General features: G+C 38.6%; 1 protein-coding gene across 2 annotated transcripts in view; it reads left to right on the top strand.

Moving 5' to 3' along the window:
* The window catches only part of DOCK9 (dedicator of cytokinesis 9), a 354,061-nt gene that overhangs the window by 285,969 nt on the left and 46,162 nt on the right, over window positions 1-21,930 (top strand). Inside the window, exons 38-46 of one of the 2 annotated variants that reach the window (XM_054574328.1) lie at window positions 187-254; window positions 6,492-6,607; window positions 12,367-12,504; window positions 12,619-12,801; window positions 14,316-14,429; window positions 14,548-14,763; window positions 18,872-18,929; window positions 19,885-19,962; window positions 21,410-21,516. In XM_054574328.1, the coding sequence (XP_054430303.1) occupies window positions 187-254; window positions 6,492-6,607; window positions 12,367-12,504; window positions 12,619-12,801; window positions 14,316-14,429; window positions 14,548-14,763; window positions 18,872-18,929; window positions 19,885-19,962; window positions 21,410-21,516 (1,078 nt within the window). Of the gene's footprint in view, window positions 1-117; window positions 255-6,491; window positions 6,608-12,366; window positions 12,505-12,618; window positions 12,802-14,315; window positions 14,430-14,547; window positions 14,764-18,871; window positions 18,930-19,884; window positions 19,963-21,409; window positions 21,517-21,930 lie in introns of both variants that reach the window. The other variant, XM_054574327.1, reaches the window with a different exon arrangement.

Here is a 21,930-nt window from a genome sequence, read left to right as displayed (position 1 = left end):
TGGTCCTCACATGGCCAGTCTCCTTTCTGCTGTGTCCTCGCCTCACTAATGCTCCCCATCTTTCTGCAGTGTAACAAGTCTAACTTTTGCTTCTATCCCATTTCACTCATGTTGCAGGAACCAGGAAGGGTTGGGACCCATAGTTCATGATCGAAAGTCTCAGACATTGCCTGTTTCCCATAACAGAACAGGAATGATGCATGCCAGATTGCAGCAGCTGGGCAGCCTGGATAACTCTCTCACTTTTAACCACAGTAAGTCCCATGACATACCATCGTAACAGCCAGCCATCTCATGTGACATCTCAAAGGGGAGAGCCCCAGACCACACCACACCACTTCACCAACTTGACTTTTCTTCCAGCTCAAAGCAAGTAGGATGAAGAGCTCATGGCGCAGTTCCCTTCCTTGGAGGAGAATGACATAATGTGGACCATGGTCAACTACAATACCAGACCTAAAAGTGCTAGAACTTTTGCCCCAACCTCTCTGCTTGGTATTTTTAAAACAAAATTTGGCAGGTTCGATCAGTAGCCAAATGTTCTCTGATATTTTTAATTTAATATTTGGATTCATTGCCTGGAGCCAAATTCTCACTGATTTTCCCCTTGCAACTTCTGAGAACCTCTGGAATAGACTTCTTCGCCCTGATCCCATGAGTGTAATTGATCATAGTCCATATTCTGACATTCACGCTTAGAATGTATGTTAAACTGCTGTGAAAACATAAAGCCCATGAATCAATTTGTGAGGGTGTGGAAAAGCCAATAACAAAGTGACTTTTTCTGTGTTTTCAGTGTGAGAAAGATATCAAGTGTGCTTGGAATTTCTGTAGACAATGGTAAGATTTAATCAGGTTGAAGTCTGCTTTAAGAGGCTGCTTCACTTGCAAATTGAGACCTTTTGTTCATCTTGCCTTCCTAACTTTGGTGCTTTCTAACTTCACAGTAGAGATTCTGCCAAAATGTGGGTGCATATTTTTAATTGACTTTTTTCAGTCACCAGAGGGGATGTGGCATCATGTGCTGTTCCTAAAACTTAAGTGTTTTATCTTCTTAAGGGTTTCTCAAAGCAGAAAACCTAAAAAATATCAACCATGCAGCACTTTGAAAACTGTGATCATTTATGATAAATGCCATTTATGTTAGTGGTGTGTTCTCCAATTGTTTCTTCTTTTCTCCAAGCATGACATGGTAGTTGTTGTTCTGTCTAGATAATAATTGTTCTCATTTTAAGTAATGTCTTTAATACATGGTTATTAATATTTCCTCATGATTTCAAATCATAAGAACTCCACTCACTGATTTCCATACTCTTTCTTAATGTAAGCCAAGAGTGAAGATAACATTCCCATCACATTAAATTACTAATACAGTTGACCCTTGAACAACATGGGGGCTAGGAGTGCCAGCCATCCTGGCAGTAAAAAAAATCCATGTATAACTTTTGACTACCCCCATATTTACCTATTAATAGCCTGTGGTTGCTTTACCAATAACATAAACAGTTGATTAATGCATATTTTGTATGTTATATGTATTATATACTGTGAAATAAATTATCTAGAGAAAGGAAATGTTATCAATATTAAGAAAATGATAAGTAAAAGAAAATACATTTACAGTGTTTATTGAAAAAAATCTGCCTATAAGTGAACCCACACAGTTCAAAGGTCTTATTCAAGGGTCAACTTGTGTTATTCAAGGGTCAACTGTAGTTCAGGGTAAGAAAGCTGAGGAATCAAAATACAGCAGCTTCCCATTTTTATACCACAGCAACATTAAATGTAATGGCTATAGTCTCTCTTTATAAAAATTCTGGGCTTAATTTCTGTCTGCCACATACTGAATTGGTAACTTGCAAATGCTAGTTCTGAGTCGTATACTTAGCTGTAAAGTGTATATCAGTGACACATCTAAGGCTAACGTACTTGATTTTTCAACATCTTGTCTGTTAGGGTGTTTTCTAGCTCTGCGGACAAGGAGTTGAAACAAACAAACATGGAGTTTTGTTATTTTCAGGTTTCATTCCCTAATTAACAAACAGAATTAAAGTGCCACTTAAACTGCAGGACCTGCTACACTGCCTTAGCCCAGATAATTTATAACACAGGAACTACCTCACTATCAATTGGCACGAATGCTTAAACTTTAAAACACTTAAAAAAATAGTAAGTAGACCAAGGCCCCACCTCCAAAGATAATCATTAGGAAACACAGAAAACAAACAAAAATAAAATAAATGATCTTAATCCACTAAGATATACAGCAGCCCCTTCCACTGCAAATGGATTTGTGGTGGTGACTTGAATTTCAGGAGAGAGACAGTTGGCTGTGTTCTGCTGCCAAAAACCATGTTGTTACCATGGTTGATTTACATTCTGTCTTCCTGCTACCCACAGAGAACCCATCCCTCTTGCCTTTCTCCTCCTTTATCCTGGAGTTTTTTTTCTTTAGTCAGTTTTCAGTGACACTATGCTCAATCAAAGTTTCTCCTTCTGCTTTCCCAATAAATAGTGCATAGCTGATTTTTTTTTAGCCTTCTTCAGTGTTTCTACAATTCCTGCCCATTCCAAATTGATCTTGATGTCTCATTGTCCTTGCATCTTCCCCTAGAACTCAGTCTTCATTTACAGTTCTAATTCTCATATATATTTGGGTGGCCTCAGCCCTTCTTTTTGTTAGCATTTTCAGCTTCAAATTTTCAGCTCAGCCAAAAACCACAGAGAAAGAAATGTGTATACATGTGTATGTGTGTGATCATGTATCTGTATATGTACACACATGATTGTCTGTGTTTATGTCTGTACCTAGGCATTTTATGGGAAATTTATAGCCATATATGTCTCCTTCAAAAAATTCCTATTTAACTGTGAATGCAAAACCTTCTTTTGGGCCAACCAATATGACATAGATCCAATATGTGAGGTATTTTCTGGGATGCCAGAGTCCAAAATGAATTTGCTTTAGAAAAGAATCAAAATAGGAAGAGTTCCCTCTACACCTTCATTTTTTATTCTCTCTTTTGTCCCAGTAGGAAAGGCTTTGTCAGACCTCACCTTGACCAGCAGGGAGCAGCAGAGGACTATGAGAAACAATCCAGTGGACACTTAAGCTATACCATCCCCATCACTCATTAATAGAACATGGGAAGACATCATATGCACTACACATGTTACTCTAGCAGGAACTTATCTGTACTCTCAGATTTTAATAGGAAATAATGAAAATGGAAAATCTTCCCATGGCCAATAGTTTTAACAATTTCAAAAACGCTCAGGATAGATGCTTGTTGTTTGGGGTCATTGCCCAGGTGTTATATGAAAAGTAAATGTTTAAAACATTAAGACAATGACTTATTTTCTGTAAAGTGCACTCACTGTGTAAAAGTAGAAGAGATCTGTGCCAAGCGACAAGTTGAGAGATAGCTACATGCAGAATATTTTATATAATCCAGGTTATGACAGGGAAACAACATGAAGCATGTTTGCAAATAAGTGATACATTTGCAAAAATATATATATATATATAAAATAATACTTTGTATTATTTTGATGTTTTGCATTATCTAGGAATATATTAAATTAATTTGCATGGTAATTCATATTTCCTACTAGTGGGGGAAAACCAGCCAAGAAGTAGAAATGCTTAAAGAAAACCTGGGTGTCATATAGTTTAGTATAAGAGTTTAAGATCACTGGATTAAGTTGCAGAGAATTAGATTTCAGGTCAAGGTGGGAAAGCATTTTCTACCTGAAATGCCCATTAGCTAGTGTGGGCACTTGAAGCTAGAGGTGTGAAAACGGAGACTGGATGAGGACCCAGTGGGGCTATTATCTGGATCACTTAAGCATCATATGAGGAGTTGGAAGAGATGGCTTGTACAGCTCCATCTCACTCTGAAATCCTTTAATATCTATGAATTGAGAATAAGGAAGTTAACATAGGTGATAATTAAATTTCTTTGTTGTACATATTACTGAGTTAATATGAAAATGCAGGGAATGCATGTATTCTCTGAAGTAAAATTAATATTTTTTAAAAGTTTAAGCATGGACAATATATATTTTAAAATAGGTGAAATAGGCTTATAACTTTAAATGTCTATACTCAAGATAGTAAATAAAAATGCTGTAATGCCACATTTCCTTGATTCTCAGATATGATACCTTAATTTAGAGGAATAACAGTTTTGCACATTTGCCAATATTTCCGAAATCAGGTAAATTCTGTGGGGACTCTCAATGTATAAGCCACCTCATCTATAATAATCACCCAGATACACTTAGCCAACAAGTTATCTAGAAAGAAAGGACACCAATAAATTCAATAAAAAATTAAATTAAAAATGATGACTTTTATAAAATAATTGGAACTTATCAATGCATTTGGGGAATACATCAATAAAACAATGTGCCATTTATCTTTAGTGTGATTATTACTTTTCTGTAGAATTTAAGTCTAAATGTAAACATTAACATACCATTTGAATATTGTATCTCCACCTTAAAAAAGAGAGAAAAGACAGTTTCATGCAGAGAAAGAATTAAAACAATCACCAAAGCATGTTCATTGTTACAGTTTAACCCAGACTCTAAACTTTAAATTTGGTATAAATGGCAGCCCCCAGTAAAGGGTCCTTTCACCTGTGTTACAGTTTTGGTTGGTCTAATAAAAGGTGTAATTTTTTTGCCCCTTTTTGCCCCAGTTTGTGGTCAGTGTAACTATAACCCTAAATCTATTTTCCTCTTTCATTGTCTCTGTATCTTACCAAACAAACCTCATTGAATGAGGAAATGCCCTGGCTTACAAAGGCAGTACAGTGAATATTAGTACCAAAAATATCCATCTTTCTTTTCTCTGAGAGTTTTTTTTTTTACCAAAAAAGCTGAAATGAAAAGAAATAGAACTAGCACGGTGCCAGATGTGTTACATGCGTCCCTAACGTACATAACTAAGGGTACATGGACTCTGTTGCAGTGTAAAAATAACACAATCCACAGACACAGAACTTCAGAACTACCTTTTAAAAGCCAAGCATAATTGTATGAAAACACAGAACGGTGTTATCATATTTTGAAAAGCGACTCAGTAGCTTTAAAAAGCTTTTTTTTTTTTAGCCTTTTAAAAATCCTCCTGTAACTGACATTTACTAAAATCAGAATAGACAGCATCATAATAGTTACTTTATTTAGTCCTAATAATAGGTGGTTTGAATGAATGACCTAAGTAAGAAATTTGGAGTGTAGTTTCTGTTTTTTTCCCCACTTCTGGCCTCAAGAAAATTCTCTAGGTTTTCTGTATTTCATTTTCAAGATCTATATATAAAATGTCCTCCTCTCTGGAGTATTAAGAAAATTGCCTACATAGTAAGTGTTGATTTGTTTTTGCTCCTCGGAGAAAGACATTACATGATGTTTTATTATATTGCCATCTTTCTTTGTAATCTAGATCAATACTGTAACATCTTTGCATCCCTATATATTTCTGCTAATGCATACCATTTCATAATTTAATACCTCAAATTTTATGTCAAGCTACATTTTTCTTAGTACTAAATTGATTTTACAGCCACATAAGAAGATATCAGTTTGTACTTAAATTATGATACTTCAAGTTCTTTCCTTTTCTTAAACAATTCTTTCAGATATATTGGCTGTTGTGCTTTTTATTAAAGCAAGTAGAATATTATTAGCAATACAGTCAACTCTTGATTATCATTCATTGTTCTAGCTGATAATACAGCTCTTTACATTATTGACTTAAGGCTTACATAGCTTTCATTATGTGCAATGCACTATTTTAGGCGCTTCACAAATACTAATGATTTAATACTCACCACAGCCTCTGAGATAGATACTGTTATTATCCCCCATCTACAGATGAGAAAATTGAGGTAAAAAGAAGTCAAATGACTTGCTCTAGGTCACACAGCTAGTAGGTGGCCAAACTGGATTCCGTGACCAGCAGCCTGACCCTTGGCTCATCTTCTTAACCTCTGTGCTGTGCTGCTGCCTCTTTCTGTGTGGGAAGCTTTGGAAATCTCAACTTCCCTCACCATCCTAACAGCTTGGCCAAATGGCTAGATTGAGTGACTCCCATCCAGGTGCCTTCCTAGCTCCACTGTTTACTAACTGTGTGACTTAAGACAAGTTGCTTAGTCTTTCTGTGCCTCCATTTCCTTATCTGCAAAGAGGGTTTAATAATGTACATATTTCATAGGGCTGTTGAGAGATTAAATGAAGTAATACATGTAAAGTTCATAGAATTATGACTGATACATAGCAAGCACACAATAAATGTTTGCTGCTATTACTTCCCTTCTAGAGTTGAAAAAGAACTATAATTGAATGGGAAAAATATTAACTATCAACCTCTCCCCCCAAAAAGTAAGCCTTCTATTAATAATCAAAAGTTGACTGTGACTCTACCATCCAACCTGCCTCACTGTCTGCAGCCACCTGGCAGTAACCTTGTGTAATAATTCATGCAGGCTATGGCCACTCGGACGCAGATGTTCTTCACCAGTCATTACTTGAAGCCAACATTGCTACTGAGGTGTGCCTCACAGTTCTGGATACTCTTTCTCTATTTACACTGGCATTTAAGGTTAGTATCTAACAGGTGTTTATGGTTAGAGCTTTACCTTTTAAATTCATCCTGCTTATTCAGCTGAACCAGCAAGAATTTCTTGTGTTTTCTTTTTAGCATAACAACTGTTCTTTTCCCTGTAAGGAAACCATGAACCCTTAAATTTCCTTAATGAAATTTGGAAATGAAATTACTTCACAGTTACCAATTTGAATTCCCTGAAATATAATAAAGCTTAACAGGTCAGGGTGAGCTGTAGTAGCAAGTGGTGAAAACGGCCTCTTACAGTGGTTAACTCTTGGCTAGAAGAAAGTATTTAACTGGAAAAGAGGCTTTGCTATGCCCTCAAGGGTGATAAATACGAGAACATAATCAGGCATTTCTGCCTCTACTCTCTTTAAACATGTCTAAATGTAGTAGCAATTGAAATTAGGTATCTATAGAGAAGCATTAAGTACAAACGCATTCACCTTTTTAAATTTTTAAAAATCTGTTACAAAATTAAATGATAGAAGCATTTCAGGGGTAGAAAATAAAAAGTTGTTTTGGTCTAATGTTTAGGTTTTAGGAAATGCTCAGGTAGATGGAAATGGTCTCCTTAGGTACTCCCTTATTTTTAGGGACCTAATGCTTCCTGTTCTTGCTAAATGATTTCTTCCATTTCCAGCATGAAAAGGAGAAATTGAATGAGTATTAATATGCTATGAATATTGAAATAATGTTTATTTGCAAGAGTATTTGGAAAACTTACCCTAAGTCACTCTCAACTTTGTTTATCTCCACTCATAAAGCACATTTATTTATTAGAGTAAAAATATTTACCCTGGTCTCATGTCACTTCAATATAATGTACCTTTATTCTTCATGGAAGCCATGCTATACTCATGTAGGAGTATCATGCTATACCCCTGAACTGTTATTACTAGGAACCTGCAGAGAAACGAGAAAATACAGATCCTAATACAGTGAATGTGAATCTCCATTCTAGTGACACTGAGTATGGTTCCCAGGCTCCTAGAACCACAGACCCTGGGAATTTGTTATAAACAGAAACTCTCAGGCCCTACCCCAGACGGACTGAATCAAACTCAGGATGAGACCTGAACACTACTGCTCTACCTTAACCATGTTTGGAACCCCTTTCTTTTTTCTTTTGGATATTTTTAGTTAAAAAAATGTTTATGTAAATAGGTAGTGAAGTTTTTAATGTGAATAGTTGCCATGTACACCTGCGTCACTGCTATTCATGAATACACAAGTTCTGGACAGTAGTTGCAACCCTTCCCTCCCGACTCTGCCTGGGCCTCACCATGTAAATGAGCAGGAAGCCCTGGAGCTACAAGGCAGGTGCAGACCTGGCCTTACAGATGGGGGCAAGGGCACGGTGCAACACAGGTGTGGTTCAGCAGCACCATGAGAACAGCGACAGTTTCCTTACTAAGCAGCCTCTAGTTCTTATCCAGCCCCCTTTAAATTGTTTCCTTCATATTAAAGAAGAGTATTGGTCAGAGTTCCCAGATATTCAATGACTGGCCACCAAATAGGTTCTGATTCTTGAGAGAGAAACAGCAACTGATAAACTGGTTGTAACGTTTATTAGCTGTATATCTTTAGGAAGATTACTTCGTGTCTCCAGACCTAAGATTTCGCATTTGTAAGATTAGAAAAATAGTATCTGCCTCACAGGGCTGTTGCTAGTTAAAAGTGAGGTGAACTAGAATAACAATAAATTTTTCTTTTTAAAAAGTGAAATGACCCTTGCAAGGGCCTACCACCAGCTCCAATACATATGGAAGACAGCCATGTAAACAGATATACCATGCGCTTAAGTTCCATCTCCACTCTTAGCCAGATTTTAAGCCTTGGACAGGTCAACTCGGTATCTCTAAGTTCTAATTTTCTTACATAGGACATGGCAATTATGCCTACTATGTCATGGAGTGATTCTCTGTCAGTCTATATGCCTATGTGCAAAAATGTTTGATGTTTCAAGCTCAACACCTCCACCCTATTAAAAAGTGGGAAAATGGGTAAATGTTATGGCATCAATGGATGTCAGGCCAAGCTGTAGGCTCACCTGGCTTTAATTCACAGGTTTATTACACTCACTGGAACAGCAGCCACTGGGATCTTCCTTTACGAATATTTAGTCAGCTGAGGTATCAACTGGAGCATATCAGAAAAATTAAATTATTACATTGAGTTAGCTGATATAGTTGTTTGCAGAAAAATCATCTTCCACAGATATATCACCTTCCCCCTCATTTCTGAGTTTCTTAATTGACCACATATAAGAAGTTGCCAAAGACAATCAAATCACATTCTTAATGAGAGAAAATATTTGAAAAAACTTAATCCCTGAATTCTGGTTATTATTATAGTAGCTTCCTGCTATTTATTGAGTAGCTCCTGAGGCTCAAACATGAATCTTCACAATAGTCTGACCTAGTACATATTTTTACTGTTTGTGTTGTAGATGAGAAGATTGAGGCTAGGACAGGTTAGAAAATTTGCCCAAGATGACTACACAACTGGCCTGTCAAAGTCCTTGTTCTTCACTAAGGAGGGGTGTGTGTGTGTGTGTGTGTGTGTGTGTGTGTGTGTGTGTGTGAAGGTAATTGAACAATCTCTAATAAGAGGGAGGAAAAAAGGAAAATCACCAAGTACTCACCAGATGCTGGTACCTTGCTAGGCATTTTCACATATATTATCTCATTTAATACATTAAAGTTATGTTTGTAAACCAAGATAGTAACATTCAGAAAAATATGATTCTTTTCTGGCTGTTTTATAATGCCTATTAACACCATCCCAAACAATGCTGGCCTTTTAAATACTTAAAAATATTTTTAATATGTCCACAAATTTAATCTAAAAATGTATTTTTAGCAGTTCCATGTGGTGCCTTTTCTTGATTTGAGCCCTGTGGTGATAACCAGGACATGATAAGAAAGAGCTAGGAATGACCAGAGTAAGGAGCACTCAGATAATTGGGGTCTTTCTAGGGAGTTTGTGATCTGGTTTGCACAACCATGAACCTGGTCTGCAAAAACAGACAAGGTTTGGGTCATCTTACCAATGGGTAAGCATCTATAACTGAAACAGCTCTCCTTAAACTAGACTTTTATAGTTATTTTTATGTCAATGTCTAAATAAAAATAAATGCCATATGCCTAGGAAAGATGTAGCTGTCTGGAATAGTGTAGGCCCAGATATCTCATGTTGGTACCCAAGGTTTAAGTTTTTCTCTTGTTCCTGGATCTTTAAAAATTTCTTATATTGTGTGCTTTTCTCTGAAAGACCCATTTTCCTGAGGAGGCCACATTTAGCCATCAAACCTGAATCCATGTCAGACAATTCCTGAGAGTTATAAATAACCTATTCTCCATCTTATTGGTTGAAATGTCATGCCTTTCATATTATTCTGCCTTCCTGAATGAAATTCTCCCATACTCAGTAAAAGTCTATTAAGAGCCCTGGCTGGTGTGGCTCAGGGGATTGAGTATGCCTCAGTGGCCTGCGAAAGGTCCCAGTCAGGGCATATTCCTGGGTTGCAGGCCAGGTCCCCAGTTGGAGGAGTGCGGGAATCAACTGATTGATGTATTTCTCACCCATCAATGTTTCTCTCCCTGTCTTCCTCCTTTCCCCTCTCTCTAAAGATAAATTTTTTTTAAAAAAGTATCTCTTAAAAAGAAAGTCTACAAAGAAAAAAAGTGGAAATAGTAAACACTCCATGGTTACCTGTGGTTCTTTCTGAGTTCAAAAGTGAAGGGTGATTTTTGTTTTCCTGGTTTCTCCCCTGTGGGCCTTAGTGAATGTTTAAAACTTTTTTACATTTAGTGTCTATGACTTTCTAATTAATGAGAGAGACACACACACACAGACACAGGGAGATGAGAAAATTGATTAGAAAATTAAGGAAGGCAGTTGATAAAGTGGGGTGTGCCCAAGATCAAAGGTCCTTTATCCCTTTAAATGAGGGCTTATTTATATCTCAGTGTGAGTTTTAAACTCCATTCTTGCAAACAGGTTTTGAGATCAGAGCCTAAGAAGATTTAATCCTGAAAATGAGAACCAAAACCTTGCCCAGAGAGAGTGAAAGGAAGAAAAATTCAATTCCAGGGGGAAGAACTTCGAGACAGTCCAATTCAAATAGCAGGACCAGGGGTCTTGGTGATTTTTATGAACCATGTCTTCTGGATCTCTCCAGCAAAGAGCTCTAAGAAAAAAAAAAGCTTACATCCAGATTAGCCCAAACCTTAATCCATCCATAATTCGGAAAGATTGTGGTTTCTGGGTAAGCGGTGCTCACAGACAACAAACCATGTTGGTAGTTCCAAAAACACTGGAAACAGTACCCCGCCCCAATCTTTTTTTGGTTGCTGAACAGCTGCTTATGGTTGAGAATTATATTCAGTTATTCTGCTTATTAAATTTCTTCTCTTGCACATGATGGAATTCAATACTGTATGACAGTGTTTCATGACATAAAGGTTACTGTGAATTCCAAGTGTCCTACCAGCTGTGAATATACCTGTAAAGCAGTAAAAAAACAAAACTAACTCCTTGAGTGAAATTTTTTCCCAATAATAAGATGCGGCAACTCCTATTACTATTACTCCAGCCATAATTTACTATGTAACAAAATTATTTGGATGTAAGTTATCTTTGTTCATTTGGCTAAATTGTAAGACTAGTTTGAGATACTGGCCTCTTGACATTTTTTTATTATAGTCATTTTTGCCTACTTATACAAAGTGCCCTCTCCCAAACACACACCTTTGTTCAAACAGGCTAATCTGTATTTGAAGATGCAGGTCTTTAGTGTCACACATGTTTAAATGTAATGGCCGTATGCTGGCCTGCAGCAAGTCAGCATCTCTGTCTACCCTGTGTGAACGGCAGTTGGCAGGCATTTTAGTCAACCAGGTTTACAAAGTGTTTAATTAGTGTGAATTTTCTGCTGGTGTGAGGAAGCCTTGAAGAATGGTGAGAAGTTGTTAATTGTGACCCTCTTTCTTTCTTTTATCAAGTAAAAATTCATGGCATGTTAAAATCCTGCCAGCTACTACTTACTGAGCTAGACCAAAGTATATGTTAGATGTTTCTTATACTGGACCTCAGGTCTTCACAGTAGCTGTGCAAGGTCAATTTTAGGGTCATCTCTTTTACAGGTGAGAATGGTGAGGCTTGGTTTACTTGCCAAATCCGTGCATATGAGAAATGGTGCCTGAGCAAAGCCAGCTTATGTTTTCCACCTTACCAAACTGACTATTCATAGCTTAACAGAGTGCCTGAGAAGCCTGGGGGTGAGGGGAGCCTCACTTTTAGAAGACCTGTTTCATATACCTCACATCAGTATTTTTTCCAGCCCTTTAATTAGCCAACACCTATAATGTCGCTCCTTTGTTGGAATTAAGATGTCACTAACATTACCTTTGTATTAGTTGCTGGTATACAGTAAAAATAAGGAAATAAATAGAAGCCAAATCAATAATGGGGAACAGTGGGAGGAAGTTTGCAGGGAGTTTTTATAATTAGTCTCTCTTTTTATAGAAAAAAGTAAACTCTTCAAAGCATAAATGTATTATTAGGCTTATTTATAATACAAGAGGATTTTGTTGCTTTCCTGGAGGATTCATGGCAGAATTTGTTTAAAGTGTAAGTTGTCTTATTTAGTACCTGGAAAATTTAACCTTTGAGCCTCAAAACTGTGTGAAACCTATTAGAGGTGTCTGGTATATCTCACTAATCAAGCCATCCTTGTATGTTTTAAGAACCAGCTCCTGACTGACCATGGACATAATCCTCTCATGAAAAAAGTTTTTGATGTCTACCTGTGTTTTCTTCAAAAACATCAGTCTGAAACAGCTTTAAAAAATGTCTTCACTGCCTTAAGATCATTAATTTACAAGGTAAGTCATTTGATCAGGGAAGGTCATCATTGATTGTCATGTTTCCTCTTTGCACCTGGAGTTGAGGGAGCATTGACCTTTATTTGGTTATTTGCTTCCCTGTGTTTCATTTAGTTTCCCTCGACATTCTATGAAGGGAGAGCTGACATGTGCGCTGCACTGTGCTATGAGATTCTGAAGTTCTGTAACTCCAAACTGAGCTCCATCAGAACTGAAGCCTCCCAGCTGCTCTACTTCCTGATGAGGAATAACTTTGACTACACTGGAAAGAAGTCTTTTGTCCGGACACATCTGCAAGTGAGTGTAGTTTAGCTTTCCTATACAAGTGTACTCTTTGAAAGTCTGTATTAGCAGGAAAACTTTGAATATCACATTTGCCGATTTACCTCTACATAAGTACTACAATATCTGGCATCGAGGTTGAAAATTTAAAAGGCACATTGGCTGGTTTGGTTTATTTCATCCTCCACCTTACAAGATTTAGGCCCAGGATATGTTTCTATTGGTAAATTAACATTTACAAATTGATTCAATATGGGACTGACTGAAATTCCATTGAATCAAGATATATTAGAATCTGTGTAAGTCTGCCTCATAGTAAATATCTTAGGTGAGACACAAGAAGTCCATCTAAGAGTGGAAGAGTTAAAATGTCCCAAGCTCTCTGCTCTGAGAACTATGCAAGATACTGAAAGGTCATGTGTATTTTTGTAGACTCTCTTTTTCTGCAAATATGTATAGGAGTGCCTGCCCTCTTTACCTCACTATTTATTCCTTTTTTTAACAGTATTTATTGTTTGCAAACTACATATTAGGATTCATGGATCCAACCATGAACAAAACAGAACTCTCTCTTGGCCCCCATGGAGTGTATTTCCACCTGGAGGAGAGACAGACCCTGCAGCTCTTTGTGGTGCAGTGTGCCCAGGGCTATAACAGAGGAACTTCTGTGCACCAAGGAGGGACATCTGGCTAGGGGTCAAGGCCTCCCAGAGGACGTGAAGGATGAAGAGAGCTTAGCAACCCATAGGAAAGGACCCATCTGGGGAACCAGAGAAGAGCCTTATAGTGGAGTTGAGAACATGGATGAGAACAAGTTGAGGAGGCATCATGGCCTATTTGGAGGGGTTGCCTAGACTCCAGCACTGAGAATGGATTGGGAGAGTTGAGACCTTACCTATGGAGACCTTGGGGAAACCATGGTCAAATCTAGGCCAGAGAGGATGGTGTTCTGGACCGTTTATGGTGAGATTTGAAGGAGGAAGAGGTTGAGTTGATAGTACTTTGTGATTGGTTGCACTTGGTATGGTGAAGAAAAAAGAGGGAATATGATGGCATCCCTACATTTTAGCTTGAGTAACTGGATAAAGGCAGTGCTATTCATAGACCCCAAAAAAGAAAGAGTCCCCTCATTGCAGAGTTAATATGTATACATCTTAGCAAAAAATGCAAAGGACAGTCCACTTATTGAAAGTTCAAACCAAAAACCAGAGGTAAATAATAAGGTCTCTCTTTTTATTAGAGAAAGCAATAGGTAACTATCCAAGTAATACAGGCTTACTGTGATTCTCATTCTACACTCTCTGATTATCATTTTCCTATGTGAATGAAATACTTAAATGATAGTTAATCACCTTGTGGTATAATTCTTGAAGGGAAGAAAGCTGACTTGTACATTGTTTCTGATACTGGAGTGATCCCTTCTCAAAACTTCCCCTTTGCCTTCATGTACATCTTAACTGAAGGCAGGAGTTGAGCCTGAGGAATCACTTGAAAGTGAATTGATTTGCTCACATTTGTGTTTCCTTAAGGTCATTATTTCCGTCAGCCAGCTGATAGCAGATGTTGTGGGGATTGGAGGAACCAGATTCCAGCAGTCCTTGTCTATCATCAACAACTGTGCCAACAGTGACAGGCTCATCAAGGTGGGTAGCCTGGTTCCATTTTCTTTTTGACTCCCAAGACTCTGCCTCATATCTACTATGTTGTGGACAGGCAGAACACACCTGAAAGCCTTGTGTCCTTCTTCCATCCTTGTTTTAGCACACCACCTTCTCCTCGGATGTGAAGGACTTGACCAAAAGGATACGCACGGTTCTGATGGCCACTGCCCAGATGAAGGAGCATGAGAATGACCCCGAGATGCTGGTGGACCTGCAGTACAGTCTGGCCAAGTCCTATGCCAGCACTCCCGAGCTCAGGAAGACATGGCTGGACAGCATGGCTAGGATCCACGTCAAAAACGGAGATCTCTCTGAGGTAGTCCTGCCAGCCTAGCCAGCAGAGTTTTTCAGAAAACCACACCCCATTCACTAGAAGAAGTCAATTTTGAGAAGAATTTCCCAGTAATTAAAAGAAACCAATTAAAAATATATGTGATACTTTAAACAGTGTTAGGCTCAGAGTTTCTTCATAGTCATCTAAGCATTTTAATAATTTACCAAATTGTAATGGGATATTTATGTCAGATTATTTATGTTTTCTAAGAGCACTGTTTGAAAGCTCCTAGAAAATATTCATGGTCATACAGACACCTGCTAATTCAGGTGCACTCAGTTTCTGCAACAAAAATCCTCTCTGGTTCTAAAATTCCTCCACTAATGATAAAATTAAGTTTTTCTGTTATTTGTTAAAGATTATATTTATTTATGTTTAGAGAGAGGGGTAGGGAGGGAGAAAGACAGGGAGAGAAACATCAATGTGTGGTTACCTCTCACGCATGTCCCACTGGCAACCTGGCCAGTAACCCAGGCATGTGCCCTGACTGAGAAGCAAACCAGCGACCCCTTGCTTCGCAGCCCGGCACATAATCTACTGAGCCACACCAGCCAGGGCAAATTTTTCTGTAATTAAAGTAACGATAGGGCCTAGTCTTTTATTTTTGAGGTCATCCATGTCCATCTGTGGATGTGGTAGATATCAGAGTGGCATCTGTGTACAGAGCTGCCACATTTCAGGAGGCGGCAGTGTGGGGAAGGGTTGGGTGTGTGGGCTCCAGAGACATACTGAATCCCAGATCCAACATTTACTAACTCTGTGACACTTGAGCCAGTTTTTATCTGTAAAATGGGGAAAAAAAGAAAAACAGTAGGCTGTGAGGCAAGTTCTGTTCCCACAGAACTCTGTCCAGGGTTCTAATGTGCCTAAGACATTTAGGCATGATCAACAATGTTACAGAAGAAGCATGCTTTTACTTTTAAACTTCTATAATTGCTTAAATTAGTTAAATTATGCCCTACTTCTGAAAAATTTATGTAACTATTTTTACATATTGAGTATTCATGGAGCCCATTCTGTTTGACATAATTTTAACTGTATGTTAGCTGTAATAAAAAATGAACTACATATTATTAGTAGATGTAATTTTTCTCTCATTCTGAGAAGAACCAGGGGCTCAGGCATTAGAACTTAGAGTAGGTTCATTGCCATCAGCTATCTGAATTTTATAAGACTTTGGCTACTTTATTTTTTTCTTTCATTTCAAGGTGTTTACAATGTTATCCTTTAAGAATTAATTATAATTTTGGTTTATGATTTAATGTTTGGAAAAAGTTACAACTTCATTTTTCAATCCAGAGAAAACTATATTAGACCCTGAAATTTGAGTTTTTCTCTCAGAATCCAGGAAGGTACATGCCTTTTCTTCAAATGGTTTTCTTTTCACATTATGATGCATAAATCAAAGAGTAAAAAGAAATGCTTTTTTTCTTTTACATCAAAATTTAATAACTAAATAGAAATGAGGCTTAGCAAATTTATTGCCATTTGTCTCAATTCACAGCTTCTTTCTTTTTTTAAATTATATTTTATTTTTTATGCTATTATAGTTGCACCAGTTTTTCCCCTTTGTGCTCCTCTACCCAGCGCCACCCCCCCCCAATCTCTCAGGCAGTTCCCACACTCATGTTCATGTCCATGGGTCATGCATATATGTTCTTTGGCTACTCTGTTCCCTATGCTATACTTTACACCCCCATCACTGTTCTGTAACTACCAATTTGTACTTCCTAACTCCTTCGTCTTTTTTTGACCCATTCCCATGACCCCACTCCCACCTGTCAACCATCAAAATGTTCTCTGTATCAAAGATTCTCGTTTTGTTCTGCTTGTTTATTTTGTTTTTTAGAATCAATTATTGATAGACATATATTTGTTGCCTTTTCATTGTTCATATTTTGATCTCCTTCTTAAAGAAGATCCTTTAACATGTCATATAATACTGGTTTGGTGTTGATAAACTCCTTTAGAGCTTTGTGTTGTTTGGGAAGCTCTTCATCTGTCCTTCGATTCTAAATGGTAACTCTGCTGAGTAGAGTAATCTTGGTTGTAGGTCCTTGCTTTTCATAACTTTGAATATCTCTTGCCAATCCTTTCTATCCTATGAAGTTTCTTTTAAGAAATCAGCTGACAGCCTTATGGGAGCTCCTCTGTAGGTAGCTGAATCCTTTTCTCTTGCTGCTTTTAAGGTTCTATCTTTGTATTTAACCTTTGGCATTTTAATTATGGCGTGTCTTGGCATTGGTCTTCTGGAGTTTATCTTGTTTGGAACCCTCTGCACTTCTTGGACTTGTATGTCTATTTCCTTCGCCAAGTTAGGGAAGTTATCCATCATTTTTTTTTTCAAATAGGTTTATAATTCCTTACACTCTCTCTCTCCTTCTGGAACCTCCATAGTGCAAATGTTTGGTATGCTTGTAGTTGTTCCTGAGGCTCCTTACACTATCCTCATTTTCTTTTATTCTTTTTTCTCCTTGTTGTTCTGCATGGTTGTTTTTTGCTTCCTTATATTCCAAATCACTGATTTGATTCTTGGCTTCATCCACTCTACTGTTGATTCCCTGTTAATTGTTCTTATTTCAATAAGCATGTCCTTCATTTCTGACTGGATTTTTTTTATACTGGTGAGGTCCTCAAAAGTTACATGAGCATCCTTATAACTCTGCATCTAGTAGTTTTCCTGTCTCCATTTTGTTTAGGTTTTTTCCTTGAGTTTTATTCTGTTCTTTCATTTGGGCGATGTTTGTTTGTCGGCTCATTTTGGCAGCCTCCCTGTATTTGTTTCTGTGTATTAGGTAGAGCTGCTGCATCTCCCATGTGGCCCATGTGGTAGGTGTCCTGTAGAGTCCAGTGGCACAGGCTCCCCTATTACTCAAGCTGACTACTTAAGGTGCACCCACTATAAGGGCTGTGTTGTAGTTGAGTTTTGATTGCTCTTAGTAATTCCAAGGCCAGCCACTGATTATGTTCTGTCTTTGGTCACACAGCATAAGCTACAAAGTGATCTGCAAATGGCTGCTACTTGTGCTGGGCTTGAAGGTGCCTAGACAAGGCCATGCTACAAACCAAGGCCAGCGCTGCTAGTGCCAGGCCTCAGGGTATCTAGTGAGAGGTACAGGGCTCGCTGAAACCAGATGCTGCTTGGTTGAGAGAATTTAGGAAAATGTGGAGACAAGCCATCCGTGTGGGAAAACCACTGGAAACATCTTGGGTGCACCCATAAGTTTGGTGTGGGCAGGCCTCAGGGAAACCAGGGTGGGGCAAACAGTGTGAGCCAGGTTGATGGAGTCTCAGATATGACGCCCATCGGCCAGCTTTTTGGCTCTGTGGAAGGAGGGCTCAAAAAGGAATGGCCTCTTCCAGCACTTCTGTCTGGGAGAAAGCTGCTCCTAGCTCTCTTCCTGATGCTGGACAATTCAGCGCCTCTCTGTATATCTCTGATGCCTTTCAATCTGCTGCCCCTATGCTGGAGCTCAGAGGGAGTGAGTCTGAGTAAGTCTGTGCATGGGCCCTTTAAGAGGAAGTACCTGAGACTCTAGCAGTTTGTCTTCGGCAGCCTCCATCCCCACTGATTTTTATAGCCAGAAGTTGTGGGGACTTATGTTCCTGGCTGGAACCCTGGGCTGGAGAGCTTAGTGTGGGGCTAGGACCTGTTGCTCCGGGATATCCCTCCTGATTTTTATCCACCACGTGTGGGCGTACGGCCAGCCCATGCCACATATCTGCCCCTCCTACTAGTCTTGATGTGGTTTCTTCTTTAACTCTGTAGTTGTCAGACTTCCATTCAGCTCAATTTCTGACAGTTTTGAATCATGGTGGTTCTATAGTTTAACTGTAATTTTGATGTGAGTTGTACAAAGAAGCAAGCCCTAGTTACCTATGCCGCCATTTTGACCAGATGTCTGCAGTTTATTTAAAAATTTCAGTTTATGTGAATTGTTCTACTTTTTTCAAAAGGTAAGATGTCAGGTATTAGAAACACTAGTTGGTTCCTTGAGATCTAATATAAGTACATATAGTCATTAGATTTCTGTCATGTTTTGACAAGCTTCATAAATGGTGATTCTGAAGCATGTGTCTTTTATTACAGGCAGCAATGTGCTATGTCCATGTCACAGCCCTGGTGGCAGAATATCTCACACGTAAAGGTAAGAAATGATTCCTGTGTTTTGTGAAATGAATATAAAACTGTACAAAGGAGCAAACACAAGCAACAGCCATTGAGAAAGATTTAGAGGTGGGGGATTGTGTGTGTGTGTGTGTGTGTATGTGTGTGTGTACATATGTATATGTGTATTATAGTCATTGTTTTGTTCACTGCCATGACATTGCTTGACTTGGTAGCGCAGCAGAAATGCCAATATCAAAAAGAAAAGTGAATGGCATATTGTCATATAACCTCTTACTCACAGCTCCCTCTCCCAAGAATTAGCTAATGAGCTTTACATCTGGACATCCCTGACCAGCCAGTCTTAAGCTGAAAAGATTTCATTTTTCCCTTATGATAGTTCCCACTAAAACTGTTTATCAATCAAAAGCCAGTTGTAACAGGAGACCATCAGAAAGCATTTCTTGGAATGCAACCTAGTTGCTCTATTGTGTGAGAAGGTAGCCTTGCTGGCTGGAAACCTTGCTTCCCAGTGGAAGGAGAGAGCAGGGAGTGAATGATGCCTGTTTGTGCATTTCACATTTGTTCCCAGATTAGCAGGCCATGAATTCTTCACAGGCTCCTTTTGGTTAAACACGAGTTGCTCATTTCCATTTCAAAATCAGTCCAGGCTGAAAGAGTGTTTATTTTTGAAACACAAGGTTCTTAGAAAAGCTGGCTATTTGCACATGTGCACTGAAGCACAGCAGATCTGGCTAATGAGGAGCATGTTTACAAAGTAAGACACAGTAGAAAGTCACAGGTGCCCAGGCCAGGGAATTTCTGTATTTCTGGTACAGCTGGCTCTTTGGAATGAAATTTAAGGAAGTCTGAGCTTGTCATACATCAGAGCCTGAAAGAGGAAGAAATTCAGAAAGGGCTCTATATTCTCTTACTACCAGCACAATTTCCTGCTGAGACCTATGTTATCAGGTAATACATTTCCTCATGTTTAGAAGCAGACAAAGCCCTCCGACGGGAGCCAGCCCTCTTCCCCTACAGCCACAGCATCTGCCAGAGGAGGCACCAGGGAGGTGAGCCTGAGGATCAGCTGGTCCCAAGGGCCCCAGCCACCCCATCCACATGACACTCAGAGGTGTGGGATTTTCTTTTTCAGCTCTCTGCGGATGTCCATGGCCTTGGCTCGCCTTCCTCCCTTCCTTTCCTTGCACCTCTTGTTCAATGGGCAAGGAGAGGAAAGCACTTAGGCCACCCTGATAGTTATTCCACTGGAGTTAAGTTGTATATTTAAATGTACTAAAATTTAAATATAAATTTAAATTTAGTACATAAAAAATGTACTAAAGTAGTACATTTTTGTAGCCTAAAAATAGTGGTTGGATTTTATAATTTTGCTTTTTGTACATTAATGTCAGCCCCTAAATTAATGCTTTTTATTTGTCAGCATAAAACAAAAGCAAGGCTAAACTAGGACAGTTGCAGAGACACTTGACAACCCATGAATGGCTTGGAAACCTTAACCAATATTAAGCAGGAAAATCTCTGACTTTAGGACCTACTCCTTTAAGACTTGATTTTAAAATTCACTGTTTCTTTTTCCCAAAATACGGAAGGTCTCAATTCAAGTTTTGATGTCTGTTTTGTGTTGTTGTAAACAATGATCACAAAATTAAAAAACAAGACATTTCAAGTCCTTCATTTGATTATTTTTTTTTCCCAGCTGACATTGTCCAACTAACATAAAACTTTTCCCAGTGTCTCCAAGATGAGTAGAGACCCTAAATAGGCCATCATTGGTATTATCTTATCCCAGGTATTTATCTCAGCTCCAACTTTACACCGTTCCCCTCCACCCCCACCCTGAGAGAACTGAGTGCCTGGGCCCCTGAACTATTCATACTTTGCATGCTCTGGCTCTGCAGCTGTAGGGAGAACAGAAGCCTCTCCTTACCTTAGGCAGCCTCTCGGTTCATTGTTGTGGCTGTTGAGTACATCTTGGTTTTGTAGACTGCTTCATGAAGGAGAAGGGCAAGTTCTAATATGAGTTCTGGATTACACCCAGCCAGAGTGGGTGAGATAACACCTTGAAGTAAACAGAGTTATTTTTGAGTCCTATATTTTGCCTTGATTGGTTTTGGCTTCTTTATTTTTCTTTGTGTCTGAGTACATGTCATCTAACCAAATCAAATTATTATTTATTGGTTATTTTATAATTAATTTGATTCAGTGCCTATTTCACTTCATTTACAGTTTAAAGATTGTATACATTTTAATAAAGGTGGGTGAAAAATAAAGAGGGGTAAGAAAAACAAATTGAGGGAAGCAAAGGTTAAATATGAGGAAGTGAGTGAAGAAAAGCACATAGCAGTCCCCAGGCTCCCATAGAAATGCTGGCCTGAGAAATAGGGGATTTCAAAATCAGTTATTTCATGCAGTACAAAAACATACAGGACAGGAAGAACCCTCAAGTTTCATCTACTTCCAGGTTATTAACTCTCTCCTTTGTTCTCTTGATTCTAGGCATGTTTAGGCAAGGATGCACAGCCTTCAGGATGATTACCCCAAACATAGATGAGGAGGCTGCCATGATGGAAGATGTTGGGATGCAAGATGTCCATTTCAATGAGGTAAGTACTCCAGCCCCTGTGGGTTTTCAGTTACTTGAGTATCTCAGAATCTTCTGTTTGCCCTGCCATTGTATCAAACAAAGCTTTTCTCTCTGCACCTTCTATTTGCCAACTTTGTCTAATTAAAATAATGCTCCAGACAACTGAAACAGCAGCCAAAGATTCTGCCATTCTCCCTTTCTAGGAGTCCCTCCCGTCTTCTGGAAAGAGAGTTTGAGGAGCCACTTTGTAGTGAAGTGAAGCTGAGGGGTCAAACTCTTGTGGTGAAAGGCCTAGTATTTTGGTCATAAAGTTTCTCATTCTTTCCAGCCATTCATTTCTCCAATTCATGGGTTTTGTTGCTGTTTTCATCTGACTTTTAAATCAGTGTCTGACACTAGATGTCTCCAAACAGTCAAACACATGAGAGGACAG

Source organism: Pteronotus mesoamericanus, unplaced genomic scaffold (assembly GCF_021234165.1).
Source record: "Pteronotus mesoamericanus isolate MK-2021 breed Mesoamerican mustached bat unplaced genomic scaffold, CSHL_Meso_final contig_26, whole genome shotgun sequence".
NCBI classification, from domain to species: Eukaryota; Metazoa; Chordata; class Mammalia; order Chiroptera; family Mormoopidae; genus Pteronotus; species Pteronotus mesoamericanus.
This window is presented reverse-complemented; position numbering and strand designations above follow the sequence as displayed.